This window comes from Charadrius vociferus, unplaced genomic scaffold (assembly GCF_000708025.1).
Source record: "Charadrius vociferus isolate BGI_N301 unplaced genomic scaffold, ASM70802v2 scaffold259, whole genome shotgun sequence".
NCBI classification, from domain to species: domain Eukaryota; kingdom Metazoa; phylum Chordata; class Aves; order Charadriiformes; family Charadriidae; genus Charadrius; species Charadrius vociferus.
The window spans coordinates 4,535,961-4,549,909 of record NW_009661368.1 but is presented as its reverse complement, the minus strand read 5'-3'; the positions used below and the strand labels follow the sequence as shown (position 1 = coordinate 4,549,909).

Sequence of the window (13,949 nt, the reverse complement as noted above, 5' to 3'; positions counted from 1 at the left end):
TCGGCAACACGGCCCCGGCCCCTGCCAGCACCGCTGGGAAAGGGAGGCGGAAAGCGGGTCTGGGCGCTTAGCCCATGTCCGGGGCCGTTTTTGCCGTGACCGGAGGGCAGGATCGCACCCGGAGCCCCCGTAGTGTGGGCCTAAATCCCCGAGCGCTAATTGCGGGCCTAGAGCGCCGTGCTGTGCTAATGGCAGCCCGGACCGGCGCTGCCCGCTGTGCTGTGTTGTTCGCTGCTTACTCACACTCGCAGCTCAACACCTGAAATGTGCATCTTAATTTTGGAGCTAAGAAAAACTACGTTACTTTTTCTCAAACTAAATCCTGCTTCCTAGGAAAAAGAGGGGATAAGGAGCGAAATCTTGCTTAAGTAACAGAAAAGGTATTAAGTTAGCTATTTTTATACAGCACTTCTTTTAAACTGGAGGAGCTTCAACTTACCTAACAATAGGTTGAGTGTATACTGGCTAAAAATAATTTGCTTTTCCTTGAACAGCTATTCTTAGAATGTCCCATCTTTATGTCTTCTAAAACTTACGGGATATTTACAGAGCATGAGATGTCAGGGCTGTTTATTTTGGGCTGTTGGAAGGGAGGTGGCTCCGGGCCACTGTGAGCTGCTTGGGAGAAAAGCTGCTGCTCCAGCATCTTGCTCCTCCTTTTGCTGTAGGCTAATGACGGCAGGTCAGGGTGATCTGCGGAGCTCTCTGCGTGCTCATCTTTTAGGCAGGTCAGGGTGATCTGCGGAGCTCTCTGCGTGCTCATCTTTTACTGGCGTAGGGTTAAAAACCTTGTCGCCCAATTTGAGTACTATAAAATGGAACAGCAACGTTCCTCTGTTCTGTGCCTGAGATGGTGAGTTCAGTGTTGATCCTGCGTTGCGGAAAAGCACGGCTTTGAGTGAGGAGCACCAGAGAGGAAGGAGAAGCTATAGATCCAGAATTTGTTTAAAGTGTTCACTTAACCCTGCTCAGTGAGAAGCAAGGGTGACTTATGTTAGTGGTTGCTGGCATCGTGCGAAGGAGTTCACGTGGCGGTCTTGTAGTGGGATAGCTTCCTTGAGGCTGTGGTGGCAGGACTGTATCTCTAGAGAGGCACTTTGCAGCCCCTTGTAATTGTCCATTTTACCTAGCCCATGAAAAGCATCTGGGAACTCTGGATGATTGTCACTATAAAAGGGATGGAAAGCTTTAGCTTGTAGGACAATAAAGAAGCTGCCAGGCTGAATTAAGCAAGTTGCATGGTTTGTGCAGTGTCCTGTGTTTAAAATGGCAGTCAGTGTTGAACGCCCAGTAGAAGGCAGTGGAATTACTGCAGCAAATTGCTGTGCAGCTTTCTTGTCCTTGGGAAAGCTTCTCTTGCTTATTCCATCTTTGGTTTTGAGGCATGTGGATCAACTGGCTTCGGATTTATCTGCTGATGTAACTCGGAATATCCCTTTCATGTATCTGGTGCTGTTTTTTCCCCTTTCCAGTCCTGGTAGGGTTTCAGAGTAAGTAACACCTGTAGCTTATGAAGCTCCAGTGGTGTATTGTGATAAGTGTTGTCTCGAGTTGACTAGGGGCTTATCTAATTACATTGCAAGACTGTAAGAAAAAGCATGTCTTCTCTGCACCCTCCTTCTGTTTGTACCTTGGTGCTCCCCCAAACCCAAACTCTGCCATTCTCTGTCCTTCTGACCTCTAATTTGGTTCCTCTCTCAAAGGTTTGTACAGCTGGGAGGGTCCTTTGGCCCAGGCAGTGGGTGCTGTTTATTGTATTGCCTGATGACCATCAGTCCATATCGGGCTGCTGCTCTAAAAATAAGAAGCATTTTTGTTTGATCATAATTGTGAAGTGCTCCTTTATGATGTGGTTGGTGCTGAGTTTCACACACTGCAGCTTGGCCAGGACTGCGTAGGTCTTGTTGGAGTTACTCCTCTTTGGCCTTGTCTGGCCTAATGTTTTTGGCAAGAAATTAACAACTACATTGAGAAAAAGATGCTGAGCGCATCTGTGATGGAATCGTGTCAGCATTTTAAAGCTAATTTGGATTAGAGAGAGGTGTGAAGTTATTCTGAAATACCTATTGCACTTGCTGTTGGGTCAGTCTTATTCTGGGATAGGAATGCTCGTTCCAATTTAGCTTAATCCTTTTTCAAAGCTAACTAATCTAAACCAGGCCAAGGCACTCTTCTGGAACGTGCCAAAGTGTAGTTACTCAAAAGAAACCTGATGTGCAGAGAAACTCGTCATCTATTCCTCTTTGTGGATACGGCTGTGCTGCTCCATACAAAAACTGTATGGAGCTGTGGCTGTGTAGCACGTTTAGGTCAGTGAGGAGAGCAGACCTAGAAAGAGAATAAAGGTTTTAGCTAGGCAGTCACTTTTATCAAAGGAATTTGGGCTATTTTTGAAAGCGAGAGGACCAGATCCTCCTCCTTTCTCGCACCAGTGGTGGTGTCAGCAGGTCTTTGCAAACCAGGTGACAGCTGATCCTGCAGAATGGGGGTGAGGGCTCCCCGGCTGGCTCGCTGCAAAGCTCTGTGAACACTAGTGTTGATACAGAAGGTGATAGGTGTGGGGGACAGCAGGGTTATGCTCTAAATCCATTCTGTATTTATGTAGGATTACAGTGTGCCCGTAATCACTGTCTGGTAAAGGCATACAGTGCCTGCTAATTAGATAATGTCCCTATTTATGAGAAGAAATTTCTGCACCTCACTTCTGGTAGAAGAGCGCCACAGTGGAGAGAAAGAATTTTGCCTCCTGTCTTTAAAGAAGAGGTTGAGATAATGGTGGTTCTGCTGTCAAAATCACAATCAGGTGTTTTAAAATGCCTGAAGGGAGTGGGCAGCAGGCTTCGGGCTGTACTTGGCTGAGCCTGTTTCGATTGCAGAAGCATTGCCGTGGGCATATCAAAGTGATAAATCACCGTAACGTTCCTAAGTGACTGCAGCTCAGTCGCAAGCTGAGTCGACGCGTGGAGGAGTGAGATGCCTTTCGGTGAACTGCTGCTTCACAGTAAATCCAATTCCACGCGGGACACGGAGGATACGTAGGGATCTGTAAAAAAGCAGATGCTGCGAGCTCATCTGACTGAAATGGACCCTCAAGTTCAGTCATGATAACTTTTACCTCCCCACTGGCTCTTTCAAGACACTTGGGAGTATTAAACTGGCATTGATGTGCTCCTTTTCTTTTTGTGACTATTTACTTCTGTCTGGGATGGAGGAAGGGGGAGAGAGGGGAGGTTGGTGGTGAGGTCGGTGGTAAGGCTGCTGACAGTATGAAAGAATATGGACTTTACACAGCGAAAAGCTGGAAACTGCAGCAGCATAGCAGTGGGCACAAGTAGATATGAAACATGATGCCTGGAGCTCCGACTCAGGGACTGACTGGGGAGGGTGAGGGGAGAATGCAGATGACGCATTTGATTTTTAAAAAAGTGGATAGTGTTGACAGAAACTCTATCTTGATTAAGGGCAGTAGGAAAGCATTTGATTCCAGCCATGTCTTGAGCTCGGTTACAGTTGGTTTTGGCTCTGATTCTTCTGTTTGCCTTCTTTGGGTCCTACCCTGACATCTTCACAGTCGTGTAACTGACACTTCTGTACTGACATTCTTCCCCTTAACTATCACAACTCTGTGTGGGGGAACTGAAGACTTCTCAGGGCAGCCATCTTCAGAAGGGAGGGACAATGGTTTACTCTCGAACATTTTCTTATTTATGGAGCATACTGTCTGGGTTGAACTATGTGTGGTCTGCCTAGACACAGATGGTTTAGGTCTGAGACTTTGGATTAAGAATATGCTGTTATAGAGTTGGTTGGATTCATAAAAGCAAAGTTCAGGTGATTTCCTTAGGGAGTGTTTTATAACGCATCCTCATGGGCTTTGCCTTGCAGCTGTGCGAGGCATCATGAAAGCATGAAAACACCTTTGCAAAAAGATTTTGTTATGATTAAAGGGTTTATAACTTTGTCACTGGCTTTATTCCTGTTCTGTTGAGTTTAGTATCACCTGTTGACACAGGGACTCCTCTTGCTGTCAGTGCTCCACTAATTAACTGCAGGGACTGTTCTTGACACAGTCACAGTACTTGTTTTGTTTACAGCCTGGCCAGCATCAGGGTCATGCAGGGGAATGCAGTAAGGATCCTACGCTGCCCTTCTTCCTAATTTTCGCCCAGTAACAATACTCTAAAGAACTCTGTTCCTGCTTTGGAAATCAATTTACTCTACAGAAGAGCACGTTTGTGTCATTACTTCTTGTTTGTAGCCCTTCAGAGGGAGAAAGGCTGCACTTTGCAGTGCTCTGGGGTCAACCTCATCATCAGGCTCTTGCTTCATAAATCTGTGCCTCCTCTTTGCTGTGTGTGGGGAGGGAGGGAAGGGCAAACCAGTTGCTCTCTGGAAAGCTTTGTACTTTACTTCCCATTAAAAAATACAATTCTAGCACCTACAGGTACAAAGAAAACCTTCAAAACTTGATCTTTTTGGATACTTTTGAACTTGCAAATGTCAACAGTGGTAAAATCTCCTTAGGTTTGTCAATCAGTAGTAGAATAAAAAAACTGCATTGCTTATGAGGTGTTCTGTCTGAAGGCTGTGAATTACAAGACAGGAAAAGGTACCAAAGGTTGTCCCAGCATCTTTCTAGAAATTGTGCAGAGGAAGAGAGGTGGATGATTTAGCCAACACCTGCATTGGGGTTTGGTATAACAGGTGACAAATGCTTGTTGTCTAAAGGACTGTAGCAGTGCAAGCAGAGGACTCACGGGGACAGTGAGAAGGTGAAGATGTCTCGCCCAGAATCTCGCTATTCCTTTGATGTCCCAAACCCTTGCATCAACTTTGCGTCTCTAAATGATGATGATGTACACAATCCAGACTCCTGGTTTGGTAAGTTGCTTCCAACTCCTTGGTTTGTTTTCTCTTTGGGTGAGGGCTTGGCGTGATCCTTGTTTTGGGCCTGGCTTCAGTGCCAAAATGGATTAGTCATGTTGTTAAATGCATCATTCATCGTGCTTGGGGTTTTTTTTTTTTCTTTTGTTTTTGTATTTAAACTTTGATTGTCATCTGTAACTTGACAAATGACTTTGTTAACATCATAATGAGATTCTGAGGTATTGTTAAAAATTCCTAACATAGTATGTTTAGTGAAAGTCTCTTTTTCCTCACAGACCAAAAAGCCAATCTGGAGAATGTCCCTCCTGCAGAAAATCTGGCAAAGGTCTCGCAGAACAGCCTTGCTTTCTCAAAGCCTGATATTTTGTCTTCTGTCACATCACAAGGAATAACAATGAGTAAGCTGGCATGGTATGGGGCGGGGAGAGAATAAATTTTACCTGCTTTTCACTGGCTAAATGAAAAGGCCTCAGTCTGGCTTCTGTGGGACCGTCTTCATGTATTGTTTTCTAGCAAGGTCTCATGTGGTTTCACTTTAGCATTCCTCTGTGTGTGTGTATATATATGAGCTAAAATTTGTCACTGTTCTCAGGTGAAAGCCATGATGAAGAGGATGGAGAAGCAGAAGGCATGGAGACCAATGTGGCTCCTCAGAATATTGTTGGATCCCTGGAGAGCTGGAGAGCTGCTGTTCCTGCAGAGGCCTCTCAAAGGTGAAATACTTGTCTTCTGTTTGCATGAAGATTGATGACGGTGTAACTTGCTCTCAGGATCTACAGTTCTAGCTGTTCTTGGGTCATCCTATGGGTCTGAAGTTTTCCAGCCCAGAGACTCTGTACTGGGACAGCTGATCTGCTTCCTAAGCTGGAGGGACAATTTCTAGGGGTGGAAATGTAATGCAGTGTCTCTCACACTTGCCAAATGAGACTTGGTAGCACTAGGAGCTTCTGGAGTGTGAGGATATCTGAAACTGAAGTGGCTTATAAAGTTTCTTTGTTTATATCTGCCTGAGTTGGGCAGAACTCATTCTAGATATGAATGCAAGAGGCTGCGTGTGCTCATGTATACCAAGGAATATTAAGTTTTTGGATTGTTAAACTTAAATAACTTGTGCTGCATTTGGATTGTTGTGTTAAACACACAGTTTGCCGAAGGGGGCATGTTGGTGTTAGGTGATGCACTGACATAAAGTGTTATACAGATTGTGTCTTCTCAGACCCGTGGAAAAGCTAACCTCCATTTTCTATTCTACTCTAGACCGGGTAGAAGACAGGGTACAAAGCAGAGAAAAACACAGCAACGCAAACAGCCAGCTAGAAGCAAAGTGGAGAGAAATGCTAATGCCTTGGTTAATAAGGAAGAGGCTCCACCCCTGAAAAAAATGAGAATGTAAGTCGTCAAAGTACTTGTGTTTGGGGCTGGTAAGGGGAATACAACTGTTTCTTTGGAAAGGATTTCCACTTCTCTGAGAGGGTTCTCAAGGTTGGGGGGAGGTGCCCAAAACCTGATTCCTGGTACTGGTTTTGTAAGCAAGAAGAAATGGCTGTAAGACCTGAAGGAATTGCTCTATTTGGAGGTAGAGATGTGAATGAAATAAGCTTGGGTTTCTTAAGCTTCTTACTTCATACTCGACGTCTGTCAGCTAGCTTTAAATTTGGCTTAACTTGTCTATCAGGAAGTCATCAGGCAGTCATAAGCTGTGAAAGAGTCGCAGCTGAAATATTTCTCAAATTAGTTTAACCACTAAGATATCATATGGTGATAAGCTTGAGGTCAGGAAATTGAAGTGCTGTCTTTCAAACACTGCTGTACCTAGATGAACTACAGTACACCTACCTCCTCAAGGAAACCTTAAGTTCCAAAAACTCAGTAATTCATCTTCCCTTCTACAGCCTTAGAGTACCAGGGAAAACTAGACGATCTATACCTGGCCCCGTGGTGAGGTAAGGCCAGTCTGGCATATGTTAGACCTTGCCAGGTGTTGGGATTTTGTGCACGGTGGCGAGAACTGCAGGTGATCTTTCATTTAGAGCACAGTTAAATCGAGTGGTTTGTTTGTAATAACTTGTTACCTTAGTTCTAGCAGCAGAGAGAAGCTGACAGAAGTAACCATGAAGAGAGAGCCTCTGCAGAATCCTGACCTCTCCCCAGGGAGAGGAAAAAGTGAACTGACCGTGCCCTCCAAGCCAACAGTGTTAAAGTACGTAGCTTTCTTGTGATTTGTCTTTGCTAATCACAGTTGATTTAGGTGACAGCCCTGGCTAGAGTGTTTTCAGCTTCAACTTAGCATGTGATGGTGTCATATTTAGTAAACACCAGATCAAGGCAACAATATTAGGATGAAATGTACTTCACCATCTGATCCTGGGTAGAGGAAAGCTTTTACTTTTAATTTTAATTTGAGGAAAGAGTTGGTCTTGCTAATGGATGAAGCATGCATACAGCAAATGTGTGTGCAGCATAGCAGTTAGCTACAAGCTTTCTTGAGGAAACAAAATCCAAACAGATCTTTTCTACAGTGTATGCTTTTACAATGATTGATGCTTCTGCAGTGAAGTCAGATATAAGCATATTCCATTGCATAAACATCATGCTGTGAACCACTGAAACAGGGAGGCATATCTCAGTCTTTAACATGCTTCTGCAGGAGGACCAATGTTTCTGGCAAGCTGAAGAGTACAGAGGAGCAGGAGCTGGAGAAGATGCAGCAGTTGCAGCGGGAGGTTATGGAGCTGCGGAAGAGGAATGAGGAGTCTCTAAAAGCAGCTATTGCTGGAGCAGGTGGGCTCTAGCTGAATTGCAAATTGAAGCTGTACTGGGCTCAGCTGGAGACCACTGCGTAGAGCTGTACAAGTACTTTTAAAAACATTCAGATTTTATAACAAATATTAGGAGGCTTTTAATGTAGATCAGCCCCTAAACTGCCTGGAAAGAGGTTGGTTTGGTTTTTGTCATGTTTTGAAAAGTTATAGATGAGGTGTCTAAAAAAATGTTCAAGTTATTAGAAAGTAAATGCCTTCTCCATGCCCCGCCCCCCCGCCACCTCCCCAGTCGCCCACTCCAAAAAGCTTCCAGATCTTACATGCTCTTTTTCTTTAGGACAACCTGTGAAGAGAACTGTTGGTCAAGTAACAAAGCCAATTGACTTCCACTTCTGCACGGAGAGTAGAATTAAACAACATGTGGAAAGCCAGCCTGGGAATGAGTACAAGGAACTGGATTTTGCAGCGGTACTGAGAAAGCATCCTCCTTCTCCGGTGAGAACTAGAATATTGCCTGTAGTGAGCTGACTCATTCTTGACATCACCTTCTTTCTGCTTTTGCAACACACATGCTGCTGGTAACCTGCAAAGAGGGTTACCATAGGAGAGGCGAGCATTGTGCAAACATAACTGTTAGCTCGTGACATATCCACATTGCTACAAGACTCTAAAGGACCCTTTTGAAAAGGGCCCTTTAATGTCGTATCTTCCGGTCGTTACATTTCATGCTTTAATCTTCCACTCCATACAGTATCCCAGACTAGTTTGTGCGTGTTCAGACAGTTAAGACTTAAGTCTAATGTTAAGTGTTATCTTCTTTTCAATAAGGGGAAGGGACAGATACTGTGAATCAGTGGGGAAAAGAAATGTCATCAAAGTATCCTGTGTTAAATGGCCATAATGACTGTATTTTTTTGTCTTCAGGGGCGAATGCCAAAGGGACCCACTATCCCCAAACCTTTCAACCTGTCCCAGGGAAACAAAAGAAAACTTGAAGAAACCACATCAGAATATGTGTCCCTTGCTGAGCAGGTAGAAGCATTCCAAAAACGCACGCCCTCTCGTTATCATTTGAGGAGCAGGAAATCAGATGAAGGTGAGCAGTCCTGGCTATGTCCAGCCAGGAGGCTGTCCACAGAGATGGTGATAGAACAAGAACGATGCTTTGACTGCTCTACTGAGCAATCGATGTCTGTTGCAGGCCTTGCCGTTAACTGCTAGTCTCTGTGACTTGAATTTATAGGCCCGGTTCCAGGAAAGGTGGTGAAAGCTCGGATTACAAACCCTAAAACGCCGGTGCTTCTAACAAAGCAGCGCTTCAGACCTGTCACCTGCAAAACTACAGCAGAGTTAGAAGCAGAGGAATTGGAAAAAATTCAACAGTAAGTAAACTTAATCTAGTCGTCCAAGAGAGAATTGTACCACACTGGAAACATCTTTCAGATGCCAAAATATCACTTCTCAGGAATTCTTTTTTCATAAAAGAATGAGTAGCATAAAAACATTGAGATTCTTTTAGCTTGTGCATAATCCTATGGCACTGATCATAGGGATGTGAAAAGTAGCCAATTCATTTTGAAGAAAGTACTCTTAGGAGAATGATCTTGGCTTGGGTACAGCTTATGATTAGTAAAGCAAACCCAGTGTAGCAGTACAGCCTGTGTGCACTTCAAAACTCTCCTGTAGACAAAGTTTTGGATTTCCAAACAAGGTTTTCCTTAGCATCCTGCTGTTTCAAAAGCAAAGGAGGAGTTGCTAACTAGAGCTGTGAACTATGTAACCTGTGTGTGTGGCACAACTGCTTCTGTACCTGAGTCTATTGCTCTTCTGTGCTGTGAGAGAAGCCATTCGCTAGAAGCTGCATCTTGCCATGTACAATATGTTGTGACTCTCTTGTTTTTTCTGTGTAGGTACAAATTCAAAGCACGAGAACTCGATCACAAAATCTTTGAGGGTGGACCACTCCTGCCCAAGAAACCCCCTGTGAAGGAACTCACGCAACCCATTGGCTTTGAGTTGGAAATAGAAAAAAGGATTCAGGAGCGTGAGAGTAAGAAGCAGCAGGGGGAAGAGCACTTTGAATTCCATTCCAGGCCATGTCCAACGAAAATCCTGGAGGACGTTGTGGTAAGTTTAGTAATACTTAGACCTGGGAATTAGGACTGAGGTGGCAATTAGCTTCAAAATGTCTGTAGCTATGTTGCATTATGTATTTAATAATCTTCAGTAAACACTATCTGTCTTTAAGGATTGCAATGAGTACATACTGTGCTATGCTGCATAGTTTCTCTTTAGCGCTTTTTTTTTTTTTGGTACTTGGGCTTGAGTAACTCTTTACTGGCTCTTCTGAACAGGGTGTTCCAGAGAAGAAAGCGCTTCCTGTTACAGTCCCCAAGTCTCCAGTCTTCACCTTGAAAAGCAGAACCCGAACGTCTGGCAGAGATGAAGAAAAGGTAACTGTTGTGAATGGGCTGTAGTGAGGCGTTCTGATTCCACCACGGTGACAGCCTTGACCAGCTTGCCATACCTCTGCCAGTTGGGTGTGATGTTGTGGTTCAGTTTGCCCCTTCCCTCCTGTTATGCAGTTCTTCCAGTGGTCATCTTTCTCTGTGTCATTCCCTTCTAACGATCTGGTTGCTGGTACTCATTTTACAGAAACTGAATTCTCGTACAAAATGAAATAACTCAATTTAAACACGAGGGCACTGACTTGGGTTTCTGAGGTGTTGCTGCTATGAATGAGGGAAGTGAATTGCTTAAATTTCTAAAGGACATTGCCCTTCCCTATTCTGCTATTGAGAAGGGCAGATATTGCACATGACCTTTCTTCTCCTGGCAATCGCTCTAGATCCCTGGAGGTGGGGGACAGGATTCAGAATACCTCCAGTCCTTCCTGCCTTTCCTCTTGTGAAGAGGATGTTAAAGAATTGCAGTCTGATTTGGATGAGTACTAGAACTGATAATGGTTTGGAAAGAGGAAGAACTTGCCTGTGGTTCAGGATGCCTGTAAATTGGAACTCTTCTGGATTACTAATTTTTGCAGTGTCCAGAGCTTTTGCTTCATGCTGTTGTGACCCTTATTAGAAGAACTCTAGTATTCATGGCTTTTTTGGCAGGAGTTACATTCTTTCTACAAAAACAAAAAATCTGGTGCTGTGTCAGATCCTAACGTTAATATCTCTTTAGGAAAAAGAGGTGGTCCCCGTGATCAAAGCTAACCCTATGCCACATTATGGAGTGCCCTTCAAACCTAAAATGCCAGAGCAGAGGCATGTGGAAGTTTGCCCCTTCTCTTTCGATGCTCGTGACAGAGAGCGGCAAATACAAAAAGAGAAAAAAATAGAAGAATTGCAGAAGGAAGAGGTAAGAACTAAAAGCTACCTTGACTTCCACTCCTTAAGTAAAAAGGGTATGGCAGGACTCGGGACTTGCCTCTTGCTGTTGGCTGTAAAACTTCCAAAGCTTTATGCCTTTGAGAAAAGAAATATTTCAAATTGTTTCTTTCAGGTGCCGAAGTTCAAAGCGTTACCTCTACCTTACTTTGACCATGTTAAGCTGCCAGAAAAGAAGGTCAAAAACCCAACTCAGCCTGAACCATTCAATCTGCAGGTTGATGAACGGGGAGCTGCCAAGCTACAGAGCTGGAAACAGCAGGTAGGATGAAAAGGAATAACAGGTATGACTAGACTTCAAGCAGGTAGTGGAGTTGTCATTGACTTCAGAAAATGTCCTGCTTGAGTTGAATCAGCATCTGAGTTTGAGCAATGAATTATCTTGTCCCTGCCATGAGACTTGAGCTCTGGCTTAAGGATTGGTGGATTGTTTGTTTGTTTTTTCTCCCTTTATGGTAAGTGATGGGATTTACCACAACTGCATGAACAGCTGTTGGGGTATTTTCTATGCAGCAACTATGTGCTGCTGGATCCTTTTGACCATCTCTATGCTTGGGGATTTATTGACATAGAAATAATATACTGCTTTTCTCGTGTCAAGTCTGTAGTGGACACCTGAAATCATCTTCAGGCTATTTTTGGCAAAAGTAACCAGCAGGCAACAAGTGACACAACTTCTTGGCTTTAATGTAATTTTCTATGCAAATGACTTGATCTAAGTCAACCTGACTTTTCCAGTGTTGGGAGTGCTGTGAAGTCTATGTGGGGGGATTGGTCTTTTTCTTATGCCTGGCATTTGATGGCCTCTCTTCTCTTGCAGCTTAAAGAAGACTTGAAAAGGCAGAAAGAGGCGGCATGTTTTAAAGCTCGTCCCAACACAGTGGTGTACCAGGAGCCTTTTGTGCCTAAAAAGGAAAACATGCTTTTATCAGGTGGAGTTACAAGTACTTGCTACACAGTCTTGGCTGATAACTCAGAACTGATGCAATTAAATGATGTTTAGACTGGCTGTTGCCTCTTCTTTATCAGCACAGCCAATAGTGCCCTGCACTTAATCAACTAATTCCCTAACAGCATGTGTCCCCAGGGAGCAGAGGAGTTTCCTCTCCACTGCCGCGCTGTCCTGCACTAACATGGCAGCTGTATTTAACAGCTATGCTACAATTGGCAGATGATTGATGTGTGCTAGCTTGGGATAAGGGTAAATAGTATGCAAGGAGCTCCCTGTGGAGACAGCTGGCATTTCTGCAGCAGCTGTCAGTCTTTTCCTCCCATATCTAATGAGATGAAGGCATCTACAGCTTAGGGTAAACTAACCTTTGTAGGGTATAGAACCAGCCAGAAATTTTTTTGTACTAACAATTGTGTGCTTGCTCCCTCCTATGAGAACACCCGTGATGGGGTAACGTCTGCATTAACACTGCTCACGTTTGGGCGTAAAGTTTTCTCTTTTCCTGAAGCCTGGAGGTATCTATTAACTCCCCTTGCATGGTGAAGCGCTCCAGAGAGAGGCTTCCACTTGATGCTAGTACTGCTCTGCTTTACCTGACTGTCTGCACCAATGTTATCTCCTCTATTTCTAAACTTAGAGAGCCTTTCTGGTTCCATAGTTCCTGAAAGCTTTGAGCTGGCAACGGAAAAAAGAGCTAAAGAGCGGCAAGAATTTGAAAAACGATTGGCAGATAAAGAAGCCATAAGGGAGAGGCATCAGGAGCAGGTCAGACAGCAACAAGAGGAGCGTGAAAAGGAAGAAGTTGCTAAGCTAAGACAAGAACTGGTAAGTGAGCTATTTCTGAACAGGGGCTGTAAAGTAACCCAAAGGGATGTGTGAATATACTAAATGAGCTAATGTCAATGTTGAGTTCCATTAAGACGGTCTTTTCAAGTTTCCCTGTTGCAAACTGACTCCTTGTTAACTGTACAGCTGGTCTTTAAAAAAAAAAAACAAAAACAAACCAAAAAAAGGCAGCCCTGCTGAAGTGACTGTTTTTTTGGAGCTGTATGTGTGTGGCACTTGGAGCAGAATGAACTTTGTAAAATCCACAACCCCAAAGTGCCTTACATGTTCCCGGTGGCTCACTAGGTAGTGTGGTAGTCATGTAGACAGATGCCTGTCTTCATCCCACCATTGGCTCGCCTGCAAGTTTCAGCTTCATCATAACTGCAACCATTTGCTTCATTTTGTCCTTGATTTATTTCATTTTTTTCCTTTTTACAGGTTCACAAGGCAAACCCAATACGCAAATACCGCAGCGTAGAAGTGAAGCCCAGTGATCAGCCACTGACTATGCCGAAGTCTCCCAACTTCTCAGATAGATTCAGGTGCTGATATGCATCAACGTGATAATAGGAGGGAGATCCCATCCCTCTCCACTCTCTTGATAGGCAGAGAGGGAACAGTTGTTTTTACATGACTGCTCAGTCTCAATTCCCATACTTTTTTTCCATTTATTGTTATATTGAGTAGTTTTACTCCACCTGAGGCAGGTGGCTGAGGCACGGCATTCAGGCAGTGCCATACGGCCTCGCTTCACATCTAGACATCTTTTTCTCTAAAGACTAAGCCAGGTTTTATATTGTATACAAATATTGTGTACCTGAACTAAATAAAAATGCCTAATCTGATCGCTGTCTCTTGCTAGTGGGCCCAATCCCTTTCCTGCAGAAGAATTTTCGGTAAAGGGCACTCTGTGAACATACAAGAATGTGTGCATCTGGAAGAGCTGGCTTGTCTTTGTACATCTAAGTATTTATTGGTTTCAAGTGTCTGTTTCTCAGACTTGTAGTCTGTATTATGCTTGAATTGTGTTAAGTAATGTGGCTTCTGCAAGCCAGCATATTGCAGGTCTGATCCTTCTTGATTTTTAGACGAGTGCTAATGTGAATCTTGCCCACACTTTAATGTAGT

General features: G+C 43.9%; 1 protein-coding gene across 2 annotated transcripts; it reads left to right on the top strand.

The window, feature by feature from the left end:
• Window positions 1-4,737: 4,737 nt before the first annotated feature.
• On the top strand, window positions 4,738-13,666 carry TPX2 (TPX2, microtubule-associated). Of its 2 annotated transcripts, none has more exons than XM_009893397.1 (16): window positions 4,738-4,881; window positions 5,163-5,285; window positions 5,480-5,600; window positions 6,145-6,276; window positions 6,965-7,087; window positions 7,535-7,668; window positions 7,987-8,144; window positions 8,574-8,745; window positions 8,893-9,031; window positions 9,560-9,776; window positions 10,004-10,102; window positions 10,836-11,012; window positions 11,157-11,303; window positions 11,862-11,973; window positions 12,631-12,818; window positions 13,260-13,666. In XM_009893397.1, exons 1-16 carry the CDS (start codon window positions 4,779-4,781, stop codon window positions 13,368-13,370), a joined length of 2,256 nt encoding a protein of 751 aa, XP_009891699.1. In that variant the 5' UTR covers window positions 4,738-4,778; the 3' UTR covers window positions 13,371-13,666. The 2 variants fall into 2 exon arrangements, with proteins under 2 accessions (XP_009891699.1, XP_009891700.1); XM_009893398.1 differs by having other exon boundaries at window positions 4,779-4,881; window positions 12,652-12,818; window positions 13,260-13,479.
• The last annotated feature ends 283 nt before the right edge of the window (window positions 13,667-13,949 follow it).